The 22,024-nt window shown below is 41.6% G+C and overlaps 1 protein-coding gene across 1 annotated transcript in view; it reads right to left on the bottom strand.

The window, feature by feature from the left end:
- Positions 1-21,714, bottom strand: part of cfap99 (cilia and flagella associated protein 99) — a 155,047-nt gene extending 133,333 nt beyond the window's left edge. The window contains exons 1-2 of the mRNA XM_041185362.1: positions 21,559-21,714; positions 6,968-7,112 (exon numbers count right to left, since the gene is read on the bottom strand). Of these exons, the coding sequence (XP_041041296.1) occupies positions 6,968-7,112; positions 21,559-21,714 (301 nt within the window). The remainder of the gene's footprint in view (positions 1-6,967; positions 7,113-21,558) is intronic.
- Between the last annotated feature and the right edge of the window lie 310 nt (positions 21,715-22,024).

A 22,024-nucleotide genomic window follows, 5' to 3' on the forward strand; every position in this document is an offset into this window, starting at 1 on the left:
TATGGGAGTTCCTGGACAGGACAAATAGGTCTGCAGTAAATGCTTGTGGCTTGAGGAATGTTGCTGGAGGTTGAGCTGCAGACTCTGACACATCGGGGAGGAGGATAATTACCTGGATGTTTTATACCAGGAGGCAGTCATGATACTTAGAATAGGGTCTTCTGATTTGGTCAGAGGACAGAGACAGAAAGGTATGACTGAGTAAGGCAGGTGAGGGGGCCTGGAGGACAGGAGTGTGAGCCTTTGCAATTGTCCAATAGGTTTGAGGTCCTCAGCTTGTTTGGGTGAGAGCAGGGGCTGCAGGGTGGATGAGTAAACTAACCATGGTACAGGAAGCCATATGAGCAAAAGGGAATGGGACTGTATAGTGAGTGGGATTGACACTTTGTTCTCTGTGGCAAAGAACAAGAGTCCAGGTGTCAGGGTTTGGGACATCTGCTCAGGGCTGGAGAGGAACTTGCATTGGGAAGGTGAGGGTGTAGTGGTCGTGGTCCATGTAGCTACCAATGACATAGGGCAGGATGAGGAACAACATTCTGCATAGTCAGTACGATGAGCTAGGTACCAAATTAAGTAGAACCACAAAGGTGGTAATTTCTGGATTGTTACCTGAGCCATGTGTAAATTAGTATAGGACAAATAAGATTAGAGAAATGAATGTGTGGTTCAAAGACTGGTGTGGGAGAAGTGGGTTCCAGTTCGTGTGGCACTAGTAGCAGCACTGGGGAAAGTGGGATCTGTACCACTGGGACGGTCTACACCTGAACCAGTACTGGGGCTCGAGTCCTTGTGAGCTATATAACTAGAAGTAGAGAGGGTTTAAACTGAATAGTGGGGGCAAGGGATCAAATTTGGGAAGATGTGGTAAGCCAAAGAGACAAGGCAAAACAAAGGTATGAATATGGGAAATGATAAACAAGACTGACAGGAAGGGACAGAGTACAATTCTAAGAGTAAATCAGATAAGGCTAGGTGCTATAAAAATAAGGACAAAACTAAAGACTCTGTATCTAAATGCATTTAGTATTCAAAACAAAATAGAAGAACAGAGTGTAAATAGAAATGTATGTTCTGATAGCTATTACAGAGATGTAGCTGTGGATGACATTGATTGTGACCTGAATACTAAAGGGCATGTGACATTTAGGAAGGACAGGAAGTTAGGAAAAAGTGGAGGGGTGGCTCTGTTAATTAATGATGGTATTAGCACATTAGAGAGGGATGACCTTAGTTCAGGAACCAGGATGTTGAAGGCGTTTGGGTTGAGATGAGGAATGATAAAGGCAGGAAGTCATTTGTGGGGGTGGTGTACAGGCCCCCTAATTGTAATTACACAGGACAGAGTATAAAAAAAGAGATAATGGGAGCTTGCCAGAAAGATACACCAATAATCATGGGATTTTAATCTACACACAGACTGGATAAATCAGATGGGCAAAGGTAGAGTAGATGAGCAGTTCATAAAATGTGTTCAGGATAGGTTCTTAGAACATTAGAGACATAACTACAGGATGACATAGATGGGGAGCTGGTGGTGTAGTGGTATTGTCACTGGATTGGTGACCCTGGGTAACACTCTGGGGACCTGGGTTTGAATCCCACCACAGCAGATGGTGGAATTTGAACTCAATAAATATCTGGAATTAAAAGTCTAATGATGACCGTGAAACCATTGTCGATTTGTTATAAAAACCCATCTGGTTCACTAATGTCCTTTTAGGGAAGGTAATCTGCTGTCCTCATCTGGTCTGGCCTACATGTGACTCCAGACAAACAGAAATGTGATTGACTCTTAATTGCCCCCTGAACAAGGGCAATTAGGGATGGGCAATAAATACTGGCCTAGCCAGCGGTGCCCACATACCACAAACGAATAATTTTAAAGCATGTTCTGGAGCTAACCAGAGAGCAGTCTATACAAGACCTGGTATTGAGCAATGTGATAGGATTAATAGATAACCTAATTGAAGGCACCCTGAGGTAGCAGCGATCATATGATTGAATTTTACATTTATTTTGAGGGAGAAGTGAGTGCATCCAAAACTAGTATTTTAAACTCAAATGAGGGCATTTCATTGAATGTGTTCGGGATAGGTTCTTAGAACATTAGAGACATAACTACAGAAAGACATAGATGGGGAGGTGGAGAGCTAGCTAAAGTGAACTGGAAAATGAGGTTAAGGCATAGGTCAACAGAGGTTCAGTGGCAGACATTTAAAGGTGTATTTCAAAATAAAGAAATCCTTGACAGAAATGCCAAGGAGGGCCCACCATCCATGGTTAACTTTATATAAAAAAAAGTTTAAGTATCAAACTTAAAGAAAAAGCATATAACAACGCAAAGACAGGTTAGGCTTGTATACACTGGAATTTAGAGTTGACTTAATTGAAACCTTTAAGATCTTGGGTGGTCTTGACAGGTGGATGTGGAGAGGATGTTTCCTCTTGTGGGAGAATCTAGAACTTAGGGGTCACTTTTTTTAAAAATAAGGCGTCGCTTATTCAGAAAGATGAGAAATTTTTGAGGTTTGAGTCTTTGGAACACTCCTCCTCAAGGCTATGGAAGCAGAGTATTTGAGTATTTTTTAGGCAAAGTTAGATTCTTGATGAACAAGGGGGTAACAGGTTATTGGGGATAGGCAGGAGTGTGGGGTTGAGGTTACATTTAGATCCGCCATGATCTTATTCAATGGTGGAGGAGGCTCGAGAGGCCAAGTGGCCTACTCCTGCTCCTAGTTTGTATGTAACTTCCAGAGCTACAGACCAATTACTAGAAAGTGGGATAGGCTGGATAGTTTTTTCTCAACTGGCACAATGATGGGCTGAATGGCTTCCTTTGTTTATAATTTATTCATTTCTATGAAGTGTTTGTCTCAATTTTCTTTCCACCTCATGTAGCAAAGAGGAAAATCGAGTGGGGCGAATAATGAACTGCCAATCTGTTTTTTTATTCATTCATGGGCTGTGGGCTTTTATGGCTGAGCCAGCATTTATTGCCCATCCCTAGTTGTCTTTGAGAAGGTGGTGGTGAGCTGCTGCCTTGAAGTACTGTAGTCCATATGGTGTAGGTAAACCCACAGTGATGTAGGAAGGGAAATTTTATTCCTAGCAACAGTGAAGGAACGGTGATATATTTCCAGGTCAGGATGGTGAGTGACTTGGAGGGGAACTTCCAGGTGGAGGTGTTTCCATCTATCTGTTGCCCTTGTCCTTCTAGATGGCAGTGGTCGTGGGTTTGGAACATGCTGTTGAAGAAGCCTTGGTGAATACCTGCAGTGCATTTTGTAGATGGTGTACACTGCTGCTAAAGTGCATTGGATGTGGTGTCAAACAAGTGGGCTGCTGGTCATCTACTAGCCATTTAGAATTTCACTTCCTGTGAAATTCAGCTCTCTGAAGTCTGAGTATAATGGGTTTACCACCCACTGTTAACAGCTCCTGGCTGCACTAGTGCACACCACCCCTTAACGTAGTTATTTAACAGTTACAAATCTTATAATGAGTACTCATAACAGCCAATGATATTTCATGGTCTGGTGAAGTGCAGCATACTGTTAGCAGCTTTGGCCGTGTTTTATTCCTCCAGCTGAAGACAATTGTTGGGATTGTGGACTAAAGATCCACTGAGTCAAAGGCTCAGTAAGTTGACCATTTTTGACCTGATCCATATTGGTGACCAACTTGACAAATCTATTATATACAAATAAAAGGAAATGTATTAAAAACTCTACCAGTACATACTAATTGCTTTTCTGAAACAGGAACTGAGACAGGGAAAACAGGTTTATACAGTAGTACGGTTTTAAATTTAATCCCCCAGTAGATCATTCCAGAGGTGTCTCATTCTGTGGTATGCCAGAGAATTGAGATGATATAGGGCAGAATTTTGCAACTGAGGATCAAGTCCCATGGCTGGATTGACAGAGCAGGCTCAATGGGGCCAATGGTCTACTCCTGCTCCTACATCTTGGGTTCTTGAGATAATATGCCATGGTGGCAGGAGGACACCTCCCTCACCATATTGCAAACCCTCTCACCTCCCAACCTCTCTTAAAGGACTGGGGAAAATTCAGCCAATAGTATTGAGCACAATTTTGGTGTTAGATTTATGGAGGAATTTGGCAAAAAAGGAATGTGCAATTTACAGATTGATTGATTTAAGTGGTGCACAACTATTGTAAGTGTAAGGGGATCTTTTGTGCTCATCAAAATAAAGTAAGGAACATAAATAAAAACAGAAATTGCTGGAACTACTTAGGTCTGGTAGCATCTGTGGAGAAAGAGTTAATGGCAGAATTTTATCAAAATGATCAGATAGCGGCCAGAAATGTGATGGCAACACGGTGGGGCTTCCTTCTTGATTTTAATAAATGAATAATCTGGGACTTGAGTTGCCAATCAGAGCTCAGCAGCACCACCAAGAATGTTGTCCACTGCTGAGGAAGGCAGAGGCCCTGCAGCCTATACCAGGTAGGCTAAAGAAAATGTATAAAAATCTTGAATTATCTTGGAGGAAAAACCTTTGAGCTGAACACTGCAGCTGCGGGGGCTGCCTTCACTGCACACATGCCTCTTTCAATGGAAAAATACTTCCCCTCTGTGCTGCCGCTGGATGGCTGTCTGTTTTGAGCTGGTGGCCTCTCCTCATGGCAAGGACAGGGGGTTGATTGGCTGCCAAAATGCTGATGGCCATTAATGGGCTATTTGAATATTAAAATTTTCTTTCTACCTCCTTTTAGCAGGAAGCCCTGCCATTGGCAAAATGGTGGGATGTGGTTAGGGAACTGATCTGCGATGGCTACTCCTGATTTTACCTCCACCACTATATTTAGACCTGGTCTGCTTCAGTATGTGAGGACTCATGAATTGTGCTCCTCAGATACTGTAGTCCATGTCCAAATGCAGCAAGACCTGGACAATATCCAGGATTGGGCTGACAGGTGGCAAGTAACATTTCAGGCAATGACCATCTCCAACAAGAGAATCTAACCATTGGCATTCAATGGCATTACCATCGCTGAATCCCCCACTATCAACATCCTGGGGGGTTACACTGACCAGAAACTGGCCTAGCTATGTAAATGCTATGGCAACAAGGGCAGGTCAAAGGCTCAGAATCCTGCAGCGAATAACTCACCTCCTGACTTCCCAAAGTCTATCCACCATCTACAAGGAGTGTGATGGAATATTATTCATTTGCCTGAATGAGTGCAGCTTCAACAACACAAGAAGCTCCACACCATCCAATACAAAGGCTGTTTGATTGGCATCCCATCTACAAACAATCAATCCCTACACAACTGACGCACAATAGCAGCAATGTGTACCATCCACAAGATGCACTGCAGGAACTCATCAAGGCTACTTAGCATCTTCCAGACCCATGACGACTATCATCTAGAAGGACAAGGACAGCAGATACATGGGACATCATCGCCTGGAAGTTCCCCTTCAAGGCACTCACTTTCCTGACTTGGAACTATATCACTGTTCCTTCACTGTAGCTGGGTCAAAATCCTGGAACTCTCTCTAACAGCACTGTGGATGTACCTATACCACATGGACTGCAGTGGCTGAAGACGGTGGCTCACCACCACCTTCTCATGGGCAATTAAGGATAGGCAATAGATGTTGGCCTAGCCAGCAATGCCCATATCCTATAAATGAATTTTTTTAAAAAAAGGTTGCAGGGATACAGAACAGGGCAATTGGACTAACTAAATTTGTCTTTGACAGAGCCAGTGAAATTTTGATTGGTTGAATGGGGTCCTTTTGTATTGTGCTCTTCTATGACTCTACCCTAATCCCTTTATCAGAGGAGAGGGAATACTTAATAACCTTAGTGAAAAAAGTGACTAAAGGTTTGTGCAGATAGGAATTTTACCTTGCTTAATATTCATGCTAACTTCAATAGATTTTAGAATTAGCAATGTCTAGCATAACTTAATACAAAAGCAAAATACTACACATGCTGGAAATCCAAAATAAAAACAAACTGTTGGTAATATTCAGCAGCTCAGGCAGCATCAGTAGAGAGAAACAGAATTAACACTGGGGCTAATAACATGATTGATTTCCCTTTTTACCATGCCAACAATAAACATCAGGTCAGGTACATGAGTTCTCCTACTTTCCCCAACTATTTCCTTGAGTAAGTCACTGGTGCTCATTTCATGCATTTTACTGCAATATACTAACCCTTAAAGCTCCTTGCTGCCTTCCAATAAATCATAGGCTGGTTGTATTTGAGTTTTCATTTCTTTGTCTTTCTGTAATTTGTTTAGTCATAAGAGGTGTGAAATCCAAGTGTGCATTTGGGGCAGAGAGACAGACATCAGCAGGTGTGATCTTCTTAATATGTTCACTTGTAAATCAGCCACACCAGGAAAACCCAATCCTACTGAGGCACTTCTCTTAGAGATTCCAATTCCACTAGCATTCCTACAGCATCAGGATATATCCTCCAGGTAACACAGATTGTATGTAATATGTTTCACATTGACTGCTGGAGTTTGTTGTACAGTGACAACCATTCTCTTGCTGTAATTTTCTCCTCTCCTCTCTTGGAAATGCCAGCTTGATGGGCCCTGCCACAGAGGGCATGCCTCATTTTTCACATGTGAACTTGGATCATGAATGCTGCCAGCCTGTTTGGTCATTGGGAGGATGATGACCCATCCTGTCTTCACCCAAAGTCTCCAAACCCATAAATCAGCTGGGCACTTGGGGCCAATAGATCGTAAAGGGGAATAAGACCTCAGTGACTTACTACTCTATAGCTCAAATACTAGGGATAATTATAGCCACTGCAAGTGAAAAGTAACTTGACAGAGACCAGGGGTCAAGTCTGAGACCTTCTTCACTTGCATTGCTGAGTTGCCATAAGCTAATAGTGAGAGAAACATATTTCATAGGAGCTCAAAATGCAATAATATGACCTTGAACAAACTACTAGAAGGTATCTTACCCATATAGAGGTTGCATTCTGACCGCAAGAAGCTCCTTCCGTCTCGCATATAAAATTCAGATACTACCACATCAAGCAATGGTCTGTAATTTAAACAGCCCGACAGGACTTCCACCATGAACGTCTGCTCAGCTTCATTTTGAGCCTGCAATCAAAGTACAAATTACAATAAAAAATGATACAGGAGACTGCAAAATAACCTGGTCTTAAATTGTAAGTGGAGCTGGAGCCATGTTTTAAATAAAACTTCAGTGCCTTTGTGTTAAACACGAGACAGATTTGGTAAATACAAATTTACTAGAATCAATAGCACCAAGAAGACACATCATTAGTCAAGTTTTCAATTGAACTGTGTGGAATTAATGGACTGTGTAAACTAGAACAGGGAAAGCATACCTCTGGCTTCCAACTAAACTACTCGGAACCAGCAGGGCCACTGATTCTGATAATACACCATCAGTGCCCTGTGCTAATCAGCTGATCATGTACTGTTGGAAAAGATGCATTAATTCTACCTCATGTTGATTTTTGTCACTCTTGCCTGTGCAACTCTGGGCTGACAGGGAGGCATTTAATCTGTTTATTAAAGGAATGCCCTGACCTGTACATAGTGGCTATCCCAGTTTAGCAGTGAGAGGGGGCAGGAGAGAAGGGAAATAAATTAGAATTCAGACTGTGCCACTCCATGATGGAGTACAGTGCCTAAAATAAAGAATTCTTCAGGCCAATATGATCTCTGGTATCTGTTCTTGGATACGTGTGATACTGTCTAGTAGGATTCCAGTAGTAATTTCTCAAAGATAAAAACAAAAAAACTGCGGATGCTGGAAATCCAAAACAAAAACAGAATTACCTGGAAAAACTCAGCAGGTCTGGCAGCATCGGCGGAGAAGAAAAGAGTTGACGTTTCGAGTCCTCATGACCCTTCGACAGAACTTGAGTTCGAGTCCAGGAAAGAGCTGAGCTCTTTCCTGGACTCGAACTCAAGTTCTGTCGAAGGGTCATGAGGACTCGAAACGTCAACTCTTTTCTTCTCCGCCGATGCTGCCAGATCTGCTGAGTTTTTCCAGGTAATTCTGTTTTTGTTTTAGTAATTTCTCAATATGGGATCAATTTTCTGAAGTAATTAATAGAATTCTTGATCACAAAATTTGATTGTTGCTTTACGCCTGGCCTTACTGAGTGAGGGTCACGTGGTCTAAACAGCCAATCAACATCAAACATCGGGAATCTCATAAGGGGCGGAGCTTTCCTAGTCTAGTGAATGCATTGTAGCCCGCTAGAGACATGCAGCTAATCCAACAGGATGATGGAGTGTGTGTAGCATACCTTGACGATGTCCTCATTACTGGATTGACAGAGACCAAGTAATAAGCAAATTTAAAGGAAGTATTAAAAAGATTTCTGGAAGCTGGAGTCTGCCTTTTTTAAAAAAAAGGAGAAACGCACTTTTCAAGCCACCAAAGTTATCTATCTGGGGCACTGTGTAGACGGACAAGGATTACACCTCATGGAAGAAAAGGTTGAAGTGATAAAGGAGGTGCCTTTCCCCACAAATATCACCAAACAGCTTCAGAGATAGTGGATACATTAGTTGTAATCTTTCAAAGTTCCCTGGATTCTAGAAAGGTTCCAGCGGATTGCAAAACTGCAGGTGTAGCACCCCTATTCAAGAAAGGAGGGAGACAGTAGGAAACTATAGGCCAGTTAGTCTTGCATCTGTCCTTCAAAAAATGTTAGCATCCATTATTAGGGAGGTAGTAGCAGGGCACTTAGAAAATCATAATACAATCAGGCTGAGTCAACATGGTTTTGTGAAAGGGAAATTGTGTTTGACAAATTTATTAGAGTTCTTTAGGGATGTAACAAGCAGGGAGGATAAAAGGGAAACAGTAGATGCAGAGTATTTGGATTTCCAAAAAGCATTCAATTATGTGCCACATAAAAGGTTACTGCACAAGATAAAATGCATATGTTCCCTCTGAAACACCTTGGGGCATTTTACTATGTTATATCTAAATGCAAGATGTTATTGTTCTGGGACATCTGTTATACTAAAACCTGTCGATAGTTTGTTGAGCATCACTGGCATTTTACAATTACTCATCATTTGTTTGTGAGAGAGGTTTGGGATTTACTCACACTTGGGGCTCAATTTTTCTCATGGGCTCGGGACCCCAACATCAGGACTCAAGGCAGCAATGGCCAGCAGCAGGACGAACACGTGGATATTCTTAGATGTGGCTTCCTAATTGGCCACTTTGGGCTTTGCTGTTCAATTAAGGATGACAGGCAGTCCAATCAGCTGTCACCGAGAGAGGTGGGCACTGCTGAGTCAGATCGAGAATCAAAACAGCATCTCAAAACATGAAGCCAGCACTCTGATCGGAGGGGAAAATCCTCCACATGGCTCACTGGAGCTGCGGCGTCTCTTTTTCCTGCCCTTAGCTCCTCTTTGTGCCATGGAGCCTCTGGTTCTGATGCTCTCGGGACTGCTACAGAGAGGCCATCTCCATGGAGCTGGTGGTTTCTCCATGGTCAGCAGAATGCATATGGTCCTAATTGGGGCCTTAAATATAATAATTGGCTGCCTGTTCCATTCAGTGGATAGCTGATCTGGGTCCCAGCCCACCACTGGAAAATTTCCCCAGCGGCAGGAATGCATTGGAGAATATAGGCCCCGCTAGCGAGGCCAATATCCCTGAATGAATAAAGAAAATCAAGAGATGGAGTGAAAACTGACAAAATGGAAAGGATCGTCTGTGATGTGGAATAATCTTCACATGTTCTCAATTGCAATAGTGATATGTACATTGACTACTGTAAATCATTTCATACAGTCTGTTCTGTAGCTACTATTCTAACCACTTTCACCACATTTTACGCAGTACACTAACATTCCACAACAGAGACAATCTGTTCCTTAAAAGTCACAGTTGCTACACAACTGAAAGGTTTCTTTGTTTGTACATAATTAAAGTATACAAAGGCACAATCATCTGCTGGTTCCACATTTTCTATGCGTATGTCTGAAAAAGGTAAACAGTGAAGATGAAAAAATAGTCACCAATCCACTTTACCACGATCTTAATGTAAGATTATAAGAAATAGGAGTAGGCTGTGAGACCTTTGAGCCTGCTTCACCATTCAATAAAGTCATGGCTCATCTTCCATCTCAACTCCACTTTCCCGCACTAAGCCCATATACCTTAAGTCCTTAGCACCCTAAAATCTGTTCACCTCTGTCTTGAATGTACCCAACGACTGAGCATCCAAGTTCTCTGGGGTACAGAATTCCCAAGGATTCAGAACTATTATTGAAACAAAATTTCTCCTCATCTCAGTCTGAGATGGCCAACCCTTTATGCTGAGACTGTAATTCCGTGTTCTAGATCCCCCAGCCAGAGGATCATTTCTCAGCACCTGTCTTTCAAACCCCTTAAGAGTGTTAGTTGTTTCAATTAGATCATCTCTCATTGTTCTAAACTTCAGTGTCATCTTAGTGTACTCAATCTCTCCTCGTAGTACAATCCCCTCATCTCACAAACCAGTCCAGTGAATCTTTGTTGCACTTTCTCAAGGGCAAGTATCTCCCTCTTTAGGTAAGGAGACCAAAACTGCACACACTATTTCAGCCGCTGAATTCTCCTAAATTCCAATAGTGACTACACTTCAACAACAATATATATTTATATAGCACCTTTCACATGATAAAATGTCCCAGGGCATCTCACAGGTTTGTTATCAAACAAAATTTGACACCGAGTCAGATAAGTGGATATTAAGCCAGACTTGGTCAAAGAGATAGGTTTTAAATATTGTCTTAAAGGAAGAAAGAGAGGTAGAGAAGCAGAAAGGTTTAGAGAGGCAGTTTTAGAGCTTAGGGCCAATGCAGCTGAAGACATATTACCGGGGTGGAGTGATTAAAATCAGGAATGTGCAAGAGGTCAGAATTGAAAAAGTGCAGATGACTCAAATGGGCATTGTGCAAATAAGATTAGAGAAATGAATGCGTGATTCAAAGACTGGTGTGGGACAAGTGGGTTCCAGTTTGTGGACACTGGCAACAGTACTGGGGAAAGTGGGGACTGCACTGTTGGGAGAGTATATACCTGAACCGTGGTGGGACTGATGTTCCAGTGAGCCGCATAACTAGGGAAGTAGAGAAGGCATTAAACTAAATAGTGGGGGCAACAGATCAAATTTGGGAAGATGTAGTTAACAAAAAAGTAGAGACAAGGCAGGAGAGAAAGGTACTAAAATAGGAAATGATAAACAGAACGTGACAGGAAGGAACAGAGTACAAATTTAAGAATAAATCAGCAGAAAAGGCCAGACATTACAAAAATAATAAAAGGACAAAATTAAAGGCTCTGTATCTAAATTTACGTAGCATTTGAAACAAAATAGATGAACTGATAGTGCAAATAGAAATAAATAAGTATGATCTGAAAGCCATTACAGAGACATGGCTGCAGGTTTTGGGGCCAAATTGTTGAAGGGTATGTGACATTTAGGAAGGACAGGAAGCTAGGAAAAGGTGGAGGTGTTAATGATGATATTATTGTTTTAGAGAGGGATGACCTAAGTTCAGGAAACCAGAATGTAGGAGCAGTTTGGGTTGAGATGAGAAATAATAAAGACAAAAGTCAATGTGGGAGTGATGTCCAGGCCTCCTAATTGTAATTACACAGTAGGACAGAGTAAAAAGGAAGAGATAATAGGAGCTTGTCAGAAAGGTACAGTGATAATCATGGGGGGTTTTAATCTCCAGATCGACTGGAAAAATCAGATGGGCAAAGGTAGCCTAGCTGAGGAGTTCATAGAATGTTTTCAGGTTAGTTTCTTGGAACAGTACATTCTGGAGCCACCAGAGCACAGGCTATACTAGACTTGGTATTGTGCAACGAGATGGGATTAATTGATAACTGCACAGTGAGTGTAGCCCTAGGTAGCACTGATCATAATATGATTGAATTTTACATTCAGTTTGAGGGAAGAGAAGAGTGGGACCAGGGCTAGTATTTTAGATTTAAATACGGGCAATTATGAGGGTATGAAAGCAGAGCTAGCTAGAGCGAACTTGCAAATGAGGTGAAGTGATAGGGCCACAGAGATGCAATGGCAGACTTTTGAAGGGATATTTCAGAATACACAGAACAGATACATTTCAATGAGAAAGAAAACATCCAAGGAGAGAACCCACAATCTGCGGTTAACTAGAAAAGTTAAAGACAGCATCAAACTTAAAGAAAAAGCATATAATTGCACAAAGTTGGGTGGCAGAGTACGAGAGAACACTAGCTGGAAATATAAAGATGGATAGTAAGAGTTTCTATAGATATTTAAATAAGAAAAGAGTTAACAAAGTGAGCGTTGGTCCTATAGAGAGTGCGTCTGCGGAATTGATAATGGAAAGTAAGGAGATGGCAGATGAATTGAACAGGTATTTTGCATCAGTCTTCACTCTAAGGATAGAAGTAACATCCCAGAAACAGCTGAAAACCAGGAAATGGAAGGGAGGGAGAAAATTACAATCACCAGAGAAGTGGTATTGAACAAATTATTGGAGCTGCAGGCTGACAAATCCCTGGGTTCTGATGCACTTCATCCTAGAACCTTGAAAGAAGTGGCTAGTGAAATAGTTGATGTGTTGGTTTTAATTTTCCAAAATTCCCAAGGTTCAGGGAAAGTTCCACTAGATTGGAAAATAGCAAATGGAACACTTTTATTCAAAAAGGGAAGGAGACAGAAAGGAGGAAACTACAGGCCTGTTAGATTAACATCTGTCAAAGGAAAAATGTTAGAAGCTATTATTAAAGACGTTATAACAGGGCACTTCAAAGTTTAAGGCAATCAGGCATAGTCAACATGGTTTTGTGAAAGGGAAATCATGTTTAACCAATTTATTTGAGTTCTTTGAAGGAGTCACATGTGTTGTGGATAAAGGGGAACTGGTGGATGTACTATACTTAGATTTCCAGAAGGCATTTGATGAAGTGCCACATCAAAGGTTATTGCAGAACAAAAAACCTCGGTGTCGGGGGCAATATATTGGCATGGACGGAAGATAGGCAGGAAACAGAGGGTATCTATAAACGGATCTTTTTCTAGTTGGTGGAATGTAATAAGTGGTGTGTTACAGGGATCAGTGCTGGGGTCTCAGCTCTTTTACAATTTATTTAAATGACTTAGATGAAAGGACAGATGGTGTGGCTGCTAAATTTGCTGGTGACACAAGTATAAGTAGGAAATTAAATTGTGAGGGGGACGTAAGGAGGCTACAAAGTGACATAGATAGGTTAATTGTGTGGGCAAAGACCTGGCAAATGAGGTACAATGTGGGAAAATATGAAATTGTCCATTTTGGCAGGAAGAATAAAAAAGAAGCATATAATCTAAATGGTGAGAGTTTGCAGAGCTTTGAGATTCAAAGGGACCTTGGGGTCTGAGTGCATGAATCACAAAAGGCTAGTATTTAGGTAAAGCAAGTAATTAGGAAAACTAATAGAATATTATCATTTATTGCAAGGAGAATTGAATACAAAAGTAGAAAGGTTATGCTATGTACAGGGCACTAGCAGGACCATATCTGGAGTACTGTGTATAATTTACTAGGTTTACTGAGTGTAAGAGTTTACTAGGCTAATACCAGGAATGGCAGGTTGTCCTATGAAGAAAGATTGGATAGGTTAGGCTTGTATCCACTGGAGTTTAGAACAGTAAGAGACAATTTGATCAAAACCTTTAAAATCCTCATAGGTCTTGACAGAGTGGATGTGGAGAGGATGTTTCCCCTTGTGGGAGAATCTAGAACTGGGGGTCACAGTTTAAAAATAAGGGGTGGCTCATTTAAGACAGAGATGAGGAGAAACATTTTCTCTCAGAAGGTCACGAGTCTTTGGCTCTTCCTCAAAAGGCAGTGGAAGCAGAGTCTTTGAATATTTTTAAGGCATATCTAGATAGATTCTTGATTAACAAGGGGGTGAAAGGATATTGGGGGTATGCGGAAGATTACAATCAGATCAGCCATCATCTTATTGAATGGTAGGGCAGGCTTGAAGGACCAAGTGGCCTACTCCTCCTCCTATTTCGTATGTTCATTTGTGTGTAAAGGATTGTAGGGTTTGAGGAGGTTCTAGGAGTAGGAAAGGGCGAAGACATGGATGGATTTGAGAAAATGGCTAGGAATTTAAAATTGAAGAGTCGTTTAACCAGGAACCAATGTAGGTCAGCATACACAGAGGCGATGGCTAACAGGACTTGGTGTGTGTTTGAGTATAGATAGTAGGGGTATGGATGAGCTTAAGTTTATGGGGGATGGGGGATGGATGATGGGAGGCTGGCAGGGAGTGCAAATCTATTGGTCACAAAGGAGCAGATGAACTGAAGGAAGGCATAGTTGGATGAATATATCGAGATGGATGTAGGTCGTCTTAGTGATGGTGCAGATAAGTAGTTGGAAGGTCATCATGGGGTCAAATACGACAGCAAGGCTGTGAACAGTCTGGTTCAGACTTGAACAGTTGCTTCAAAAGTGCTTCATTGGCTTTGGGAGTTTCTGAAGGTGTGAAACGTTCTATATGAATATAAGTTGTCACTTCTTTCTTTTACCTTTAGCCAGTTCAAAACTATTCACTGAGTACATATCAAGATGATGGAACTTATTTTGACTAAGCTGGTGGCACTCCCACCTTTGAATTAAACATATGAGGGTTCTCCTAGGCTCTGACCATAACTCCAGACTCACTCTGGACATGCAGGACTCACCAGCTAAACGGTTGTTTTAGCTAGAAGGTTATATGATCAAGTATCATCATGGCATTCACAACATTCCTCTTGGAGTTCATCTGGCTTCCTGTCAGAGTTACAACAGAAGACTGAAAGAAGTCCCACCGATGTCCAGAATCATTTAAGGAACAACTGGATGCTTGCACTTAGGGGGAGGGCTGTTTGGTGCTCTCAGGATGGATGAACAAGATGAGCTGAATGGCTGCCTTCATCTGTAATCATCTTGTGAATCTAGGTGTAGACATCAGTGCAGTTCAGTGCTGAATAAGTGCTGCAGAGTTGGCAGTGTTGGATGAGATGTTAAACCCTGCCCAATCAGATTCCCTCCATGCTGGCAGTTTTCTCTAACATTGAGGAATTACAATGCAGGACCCAGTGAAGAACTGACTAACCTCATCACCAAGAATCCATCTGAAGCTATTTTGCTGCGTCAGAAGCTCGCTTAATAGCTCATTTGTTTCCTCAGCAAGATAGTTTCCATGTAATGAATGCTTCATCAAAGTGCTCAATACACAGAATAATCAATACTTAGGAAGAAGTTAACAGACAGAAATCTCATTGGTGGATCAGGTAACTTCACAAACGGTTAAGGAATGCTAGTTGATTTCAGAGCTCTGAATTAACTTTCTTAGTTTACATAACATCTTGTTTTTATTTAATTTTATAAGGATCAACAAATGTACTGGGGTCTCCTGGTAAGGGAGAATCAAGATCAGAGCAAAAATATTGAGGCAATGGAAACATAGTTGTTTGCTCACTGCATTACATTGGGTCAGATGGAAAGTTGTGTTGGGTGGAGGGGCTTGGTTGTGGGGGAGTGGAATTAAAATTTTCATTTTCATGAAAAGACTATTTAGCAAATCTATTTGCGTTACCTGCAGCCAGCACAGTGATGGAAATCACTAGGCTACTTGTATGAGACATCAACTTGATATTTTATTTTATTCATTCATGGGATGTGGGCATCGCTGCCTAGGCCAGCATTTATTGCCCATCCTTAATTGCCCTTGTTCAGAGGGTTGTTAAGAGTCATTGCTGTGGGTCTGGAGTCACATGTAGGCCAGGCCAGGTAAGGGTAGTAGATTTCCTTCCCTAAAAGAAGGAAAGGACATTAGTGAACCAAATGGGTTTTTTATGACAATCGGCAATGGTTTCATGGTCATCATGAGACTTTCAATTCCAGATTTTTACTGAATTCAAATTTCACCATCTGCCATGGTGGGATTTGAACCCAGATCTCCAGAGAATTACCCTGGGTCTCTGGAATACTGGTCCAGTGACAATACCACTATATGTGGAAAATGAATTTTCTGATTCTTATCCCTCCCAGTTAGAAGATTGTCAACCATTGCCCATTTAATCATATTACAGGCAGGGGATATGTAACCATTCAGGTCGAAAATCTGACACTTTCACTGCTTCTGGTGAAGAACTGTGGTATTTGGCGGCAATCATGTACAAATGGCTGGTACAGGAATTGACATAGTATGTTGTGACCTCTAAACCATTTGTTGTAATCATTCTTCACATTTCATACAGAACCTCCAGCAAATCGTCACTGAAATAGAACAAATAATGCTCCTTTATTTCCTTTCCCAAAGGCGCTGATTCGTTGTTGGGCTCTCTGGTACCTTGTCCAAGTAATGATTTATCACATGTAAGCTTTCACAATAAGTGCTAGCAGGTTATTTAACTGCCCAGGTATTATATCCAATCTTGTACACACTGATGCAAATTCAAAATACAGCAGATGTTGGAAATCTGAAATAAAAACAGAAAATACTGGAAATACTCACTGGCCATTGTCACGTACAGATGCATCTGCAGTAGGCAGGTTGGTGAGGATGAGGTCAAGTATGTTTTTCCCTCAACACCTGCCGCTGACCCAATCTAGCAGCTGTGTCCTTTAAGACTTGGGCCAGCTTGGTTAGTAATGGTGCTACCAAGCCATTCTTGGTGATGGACACTGAAGTCCCCCACGCAGAGTACATTCTGCGCCCTTGCCACTGTCAGTACTTCCTCCAAGTGGTGTTCAACATGGTGTTCATCAGCTGTGGAAGGTCAGTACGTGGTAATCAGCAGGAGGTTTCCTTGCCCATGTATGACCTGATGCCATGAGACTTCACGGGGTCCGGACTCGAAGTTGAGGACTCCCAAGACAACTCCCTCCCAACTGTATACCACTGTGCTGCCACCTCTGCTGGCTCTGTCCTGCCGGTGGGACAGTACATACCCAGGGATGGTGATGGTGGTGTCTGGGACATTATCTGTAAGGTATGATTCCATGAGGATGACTATGTCAGGCTGTTGCTTGACTAATCTGTGAGACAGCTCTCCCAATTTTGGCACTAGCCCCCAGATGTTAGTAAGGAGGACTTTGCAGGGTTGACAGGGCTGAATTTGCCATTGTCGTTTCCGGTGCCTAAATCGATGCTGGGTGGTCCATCTAGTTTCATTCCTCTTTTGAGGCTTCATAGCAGTTTGATACAATGGCTTGCTAGGCCATTTCAGAGTCAACCGCTTGGCTGTGGGTCTGGAGTCACATGTAGGCCAGACAAGGATGACAGATTTCCTTCCCTAAAAGGCATTAATGAATCAGATGGGGTTTTACAACAATTGACAATGGTTTCATGGTCCAGAATAAATTCCAGATTTTTTACTGAATTCAAATTCCACCATCTGCTGTGGTGAGATTCAAACCCTGGTCCCCAGAGCATTACCCTGGGTCTCTGATCCAGCGACAATACCGTGACACCATTGCCTCCCCTGGGGAGGTTTGTGACCTTTTATCAGATGTAAGGTCACAGAACTGAAACATTAACTCTCTTTCTCTCTCCACAAACACTGCCAGACCTGCTGAGTATTTCCAACATTTTCTGTTTTTATTCCAATCATGTTTTCACTATCATCCACACGTGCACTTCTGCCCAAGTAAGAGTGGGAACATGGCTGACTTTCTCTTTGTAATAGTGCCATGGCTGGAAGTAGATAAGTCAATGAGAATGGGGTTTGACTAGAGGTGTTCTGGTCTGTACACCTCAGCTATTCACAGGATACATTTGCTCAGCCATTAGAGAAACTAATATTTAATTTTAGCAGTGAGTTGTTGGACTAGAGGCCCAGATATTGTTCAGAGTCTAGGATATATCAAACTGGATCTTTATTTAAGCAATGAATTAAGCAAATAGCAATGAATACTGGATAGAGACTGATAAGCGAGAAATCTACCGGGAGTTCCAGAAAATGACCTTCTTGTTGGCTTGTTCAGAGTTGAGAAGCAGCCTCCTTCAGGGAATCATCTTTAATTTATACACAATCTTATATGTTGTTTGTTTATGCTAATCAAGGGCAGAATTTTACAGCGCCGTAAAATGCGACGAGCCATTCAAAAGTCCATTGACTTCAGTGGGACTGTAAAATCCCGCTGGCGTTAAATCCTGCCCCAAGTTTTCTGAGTCTGATCTGGTTTGCTTTTGCTAATCCAGTTGTTAATAATAATCCAGCCTGATAACGATAATCCAGCTTTCTTGCACTAATCCAGTTATTTAGCTATATAAGGTCATAAGGTATCGTGGTTATGATACTGGACTAGTAGTCCTGAAGCCAGGACTAATGATCCAGAGAAATTAATTCAAATCATGCAACAGCAGAAGAATTTAAATATGTTAATTGAAGAAGTCTAGGACTAAAAAGGTAGCGTTACCAGATTACCATTAGAGACACTCTGGCTACTTTAGAGAAGGAAATCTACTGTCATTATCTATTGGGGCCAAGGCTAAAGGCCTACATCTACATGGGAGTCAGGGAGACACCCCAGACAGCTGCTCGGAACCGGCCTGTGCTGAGTTCGAAAGAAGAGTGATAAAAAGGAATAGTGACATCACAGCAAAGGAGCAATTTGATTGGTTGGAGAAAAATGTAGCTGTTTGGTGAGTATCTAGTAAGTGTTTAAGATTTATTCTATTCCTGTTTAAAATAGTATAGGAAGCTTTATTAAGTTAGTACCAAGTAAAATAAAATTAATATAAGTAGACCAAAGTAAAATAAAGTCAACGTAAGTGAAGTTAAGACATGGCTGGGATGCTCGGTCGTGTGGAATGCATGTCCTGTAGTATGTGGGAGACCAGTGACCTAGAGGACCACATATGTATGATGTGTCATCAGCTGCAGAAGCTGGAGCTCTGGGTTTCGGAGCTCGAGTAGTGGCTGGAGTCACTGTGGCCCATCTGCAAGGCTCAGTGTTACATGGATAGCACGTTCAGAGAGGTGGTCACACCACAGGTTATGAGCATGGAGGCAGAAAGGGAAATGGTGACCGTCAAGATGTCCAAGGGAACAAGGCAGGTAGTGCAGGAGTCCCCTGAGGTCCCACTCACTAATTGGTTTTCCATTTTGGATGCTGGTGAAGGCGTTGGTTCCTCAGAGGATGCAGTCAGAGCCAAGTTCACGGCAGTCAGAGCCAAGTTCATGGGACCAATGGCAGCTCAGCTGTACAGAAGGGGAAGAAGAAGATGGGAAGAGCAGTAATGATCGGGGATTCATTAGTTAGAGGAGCAGAAAGGCGTTTCTGTGGCTGTAGACATGACTCCAGGATGGCATATTGCCTCGCTGGTGCCAGGGTCAAGGATGTCACGTAGCAGCTGCAGGACATTCTTCTGGGGGAGTGTGAACAGCCAGAGGTCATAGTCCATATCAGTACCAATGACTTGGGTAGGAAAGGAGATGAGGTCCTGAAAGCAGATTTCAGGGAGCTGAGAATTAGATTGAAAAGCAGGACCTCTAAAGCAGTAATCTCAGGGTTACTCCCAGTCCCACGTGTGAGTGAGCATAGAAATAGGGGAATTAAGAAATTGAACATGTAGCTGGAAAACTGGTGTAGGAGGGAAGGCATCAGATTTCTGAAGCATTGGGACCGGTTCTGGCACAGGTGGGATCTATACAAGATGGATGGGTTACACCTTAATAGGACTGGAACTAACATCCCTACAGGAAGATTCGCTGGTGCTGTTGTGGAGGGTTTAGACTGGATTGGCAAGGGATGGAAACCCAATTGGAAGCTCAGACTCAAGGGAAGCAAAACTGGTAAAGGAAAGTAGAAAGCAGAAATAGAAAACAGATGAAGCATAGGCAAACATCAAATAGAATCAGAATAGAGAATAAAGTTATAATAGCAAAGTTAAGGCACCCAATCTGAATGCATGCAGCATTTGCAAAAAGGCTGATGATTTGAATGCACAAATTGAGGCAAATGGGCATGATTTAACTGCCATTACTGAGATGTGGCTACAGAGTTACCAAAGTTGGGAATTGAATATCCAAGGATATTGGGCATTTAAGGGGGATAGGCAAAAAGGAAAAGGAGGTGGGATAGCACTCTTAATAAGGGACGAGATCAGTACATTGGTAAGAAAGGACTTTAGATCAAAAGATCAAGATGTAGAATCAACTGTGCTCTCCTCCGCCAATGCTGCCAGACCTGCTGAGTTTTTCCAGGTATTTCTGTTTCTGTTTTTGTTTTGGATTTCCAGCATCCGCAGTTTTTTGCTTGTTTATATATCAGATCCACACCAATGCTATGGAGGATGAATTTCTGGAGTGAGTACAAGATGGATTTCTGGAGCAGTACATTGAGGAGCCAACTAGGATCGGGCTATTTTGGATTTAGTATTGTGTAAAGAGAAAGGGATAATTAATAAACTAGCTGTAAAGGAGCCTTTTGGGAAGTAGTGGCCATAATATGATAGAATTTTGCATTAAGTTTGAATACTGTTATGACACAGCAGATGGTAAAGCTGAGTTATTTAAAAATCCCAGAGGGAAATTTTTAAGTGGTATGTTTGAGATGCAGCTCTAAATTCAGGGATCAGACCACCAGTTCTCGAGTGGTTTTATATCAAAATTGATGAGACATTTATTAATTTACACAAGTTAAATATATACACGACTATAAATTACTACTATCATAACTTTTAACAAATTCCCAAACTAACCTTCATTAAGGCAACAGCAACCCATAGACTAACCAGACACCAGGTAAAGCATTTTCATCTTGCAAAGTCAAAATGAAGTTCCTTTCACTTTGGTTCTTTTGCAGACAGTGGTAAGCTTACAGGCTTTGATCGTACATTGCTTCTGCCCTGCATACATAAAACTGCTATCTGTTATACCTAGCACATCTTATTGAATGTAAATTCTTATTGTATCACCAGCCCCTTTGAACTCCACTTCTTCTAACAAAAAACTCCTTTCATAGTACAAATTTTATTAGTAATATAAACCTTGCTTGGTCTTTGCTAGCTAGGTGCCAGATTTCACTCCCCTTCTTGAATGCTCTATTCATCAAAATGCAAATGCACTCTACCTCTCTTACATCTCAAAACTAATATACAAAGCACCCAGATTAGCTGGCTTTAATCCAATTATTTAATCCACCCACAAACTAAAACTCTATTTTAAAAGAAAAATAATTTCCAATAATATTATATACATTAATAACTTCATGACATCCCCCCAATTGACAAATGAGCCATCATGATTCTAGAAGGTGGCTTCATTTTAATAACCCATCTCACACTACCTCCTATGCTTATTACACTATTACATTACCAGATACATCCATTAATATAATATATATACACAAGCAAATACAAGCCTAGCCTATCCAACCTTCCCTCATAAAACAGCCCATCTAATCCAGGTATTAGTTTAGCAAACCTTCTCTGAACTGCTTCCAATGTATTTACATTCTTTCTTAAATATGGATTCCAGTACTGTACACAGTACTCCAGATGTGGTCTCACCAATTCCCTGTAAAACTGATGCATAACCTCTTGTTCCTCTTGTACATTCAGCTTCCGTGAAAAATACCCTATTGGTTTGTCAATTCCAGTGTTGTCATCTTGTAACTGTACAGCCCCAATCGCTTGCGTTAACGGCCAACTTGAATTGCTTGGCATAATTGAGTATTGCCAACACTGGTGTCGTTGTTAATATGGTTTTCAAACTATCGAATGACTTCTGACACTCCAACGTCCGTTGAAACTTCTTATTCTTTTTTAATAGTTCAGTCAGTGGAGCAACCACTTGGCTAAAATTTGGTACAAATTTCCAGTAAAACTCACTCATGCCCAGAAATCTCAAAACTTCTTGTTTTGTTGTCAGCACTGGGAAATCCACGATAGCCTTGACTTTCGCATCTCTCAGAGCCACCTTACCACATACAATGGTATGGCCCAGATATGTAACTCATGCTTTTGCAAGTTCACT

This window comes from Carcharodon carcharias, chromosome 4 (assembly GCF_017639515.1).
Source record: "Carcharodon carcharias isolate sCarCar2 chromosome 4, sCarCar2.pri, whole genome shotgun sequence".
In the NCBI taxonomy this organism is placed as follows: Eukaryota; Metazoa; Chordata; class Chondrichthyes; order Lamniformes; family Lamnidae; genus Carcharodon; species Carcharodon carcharias.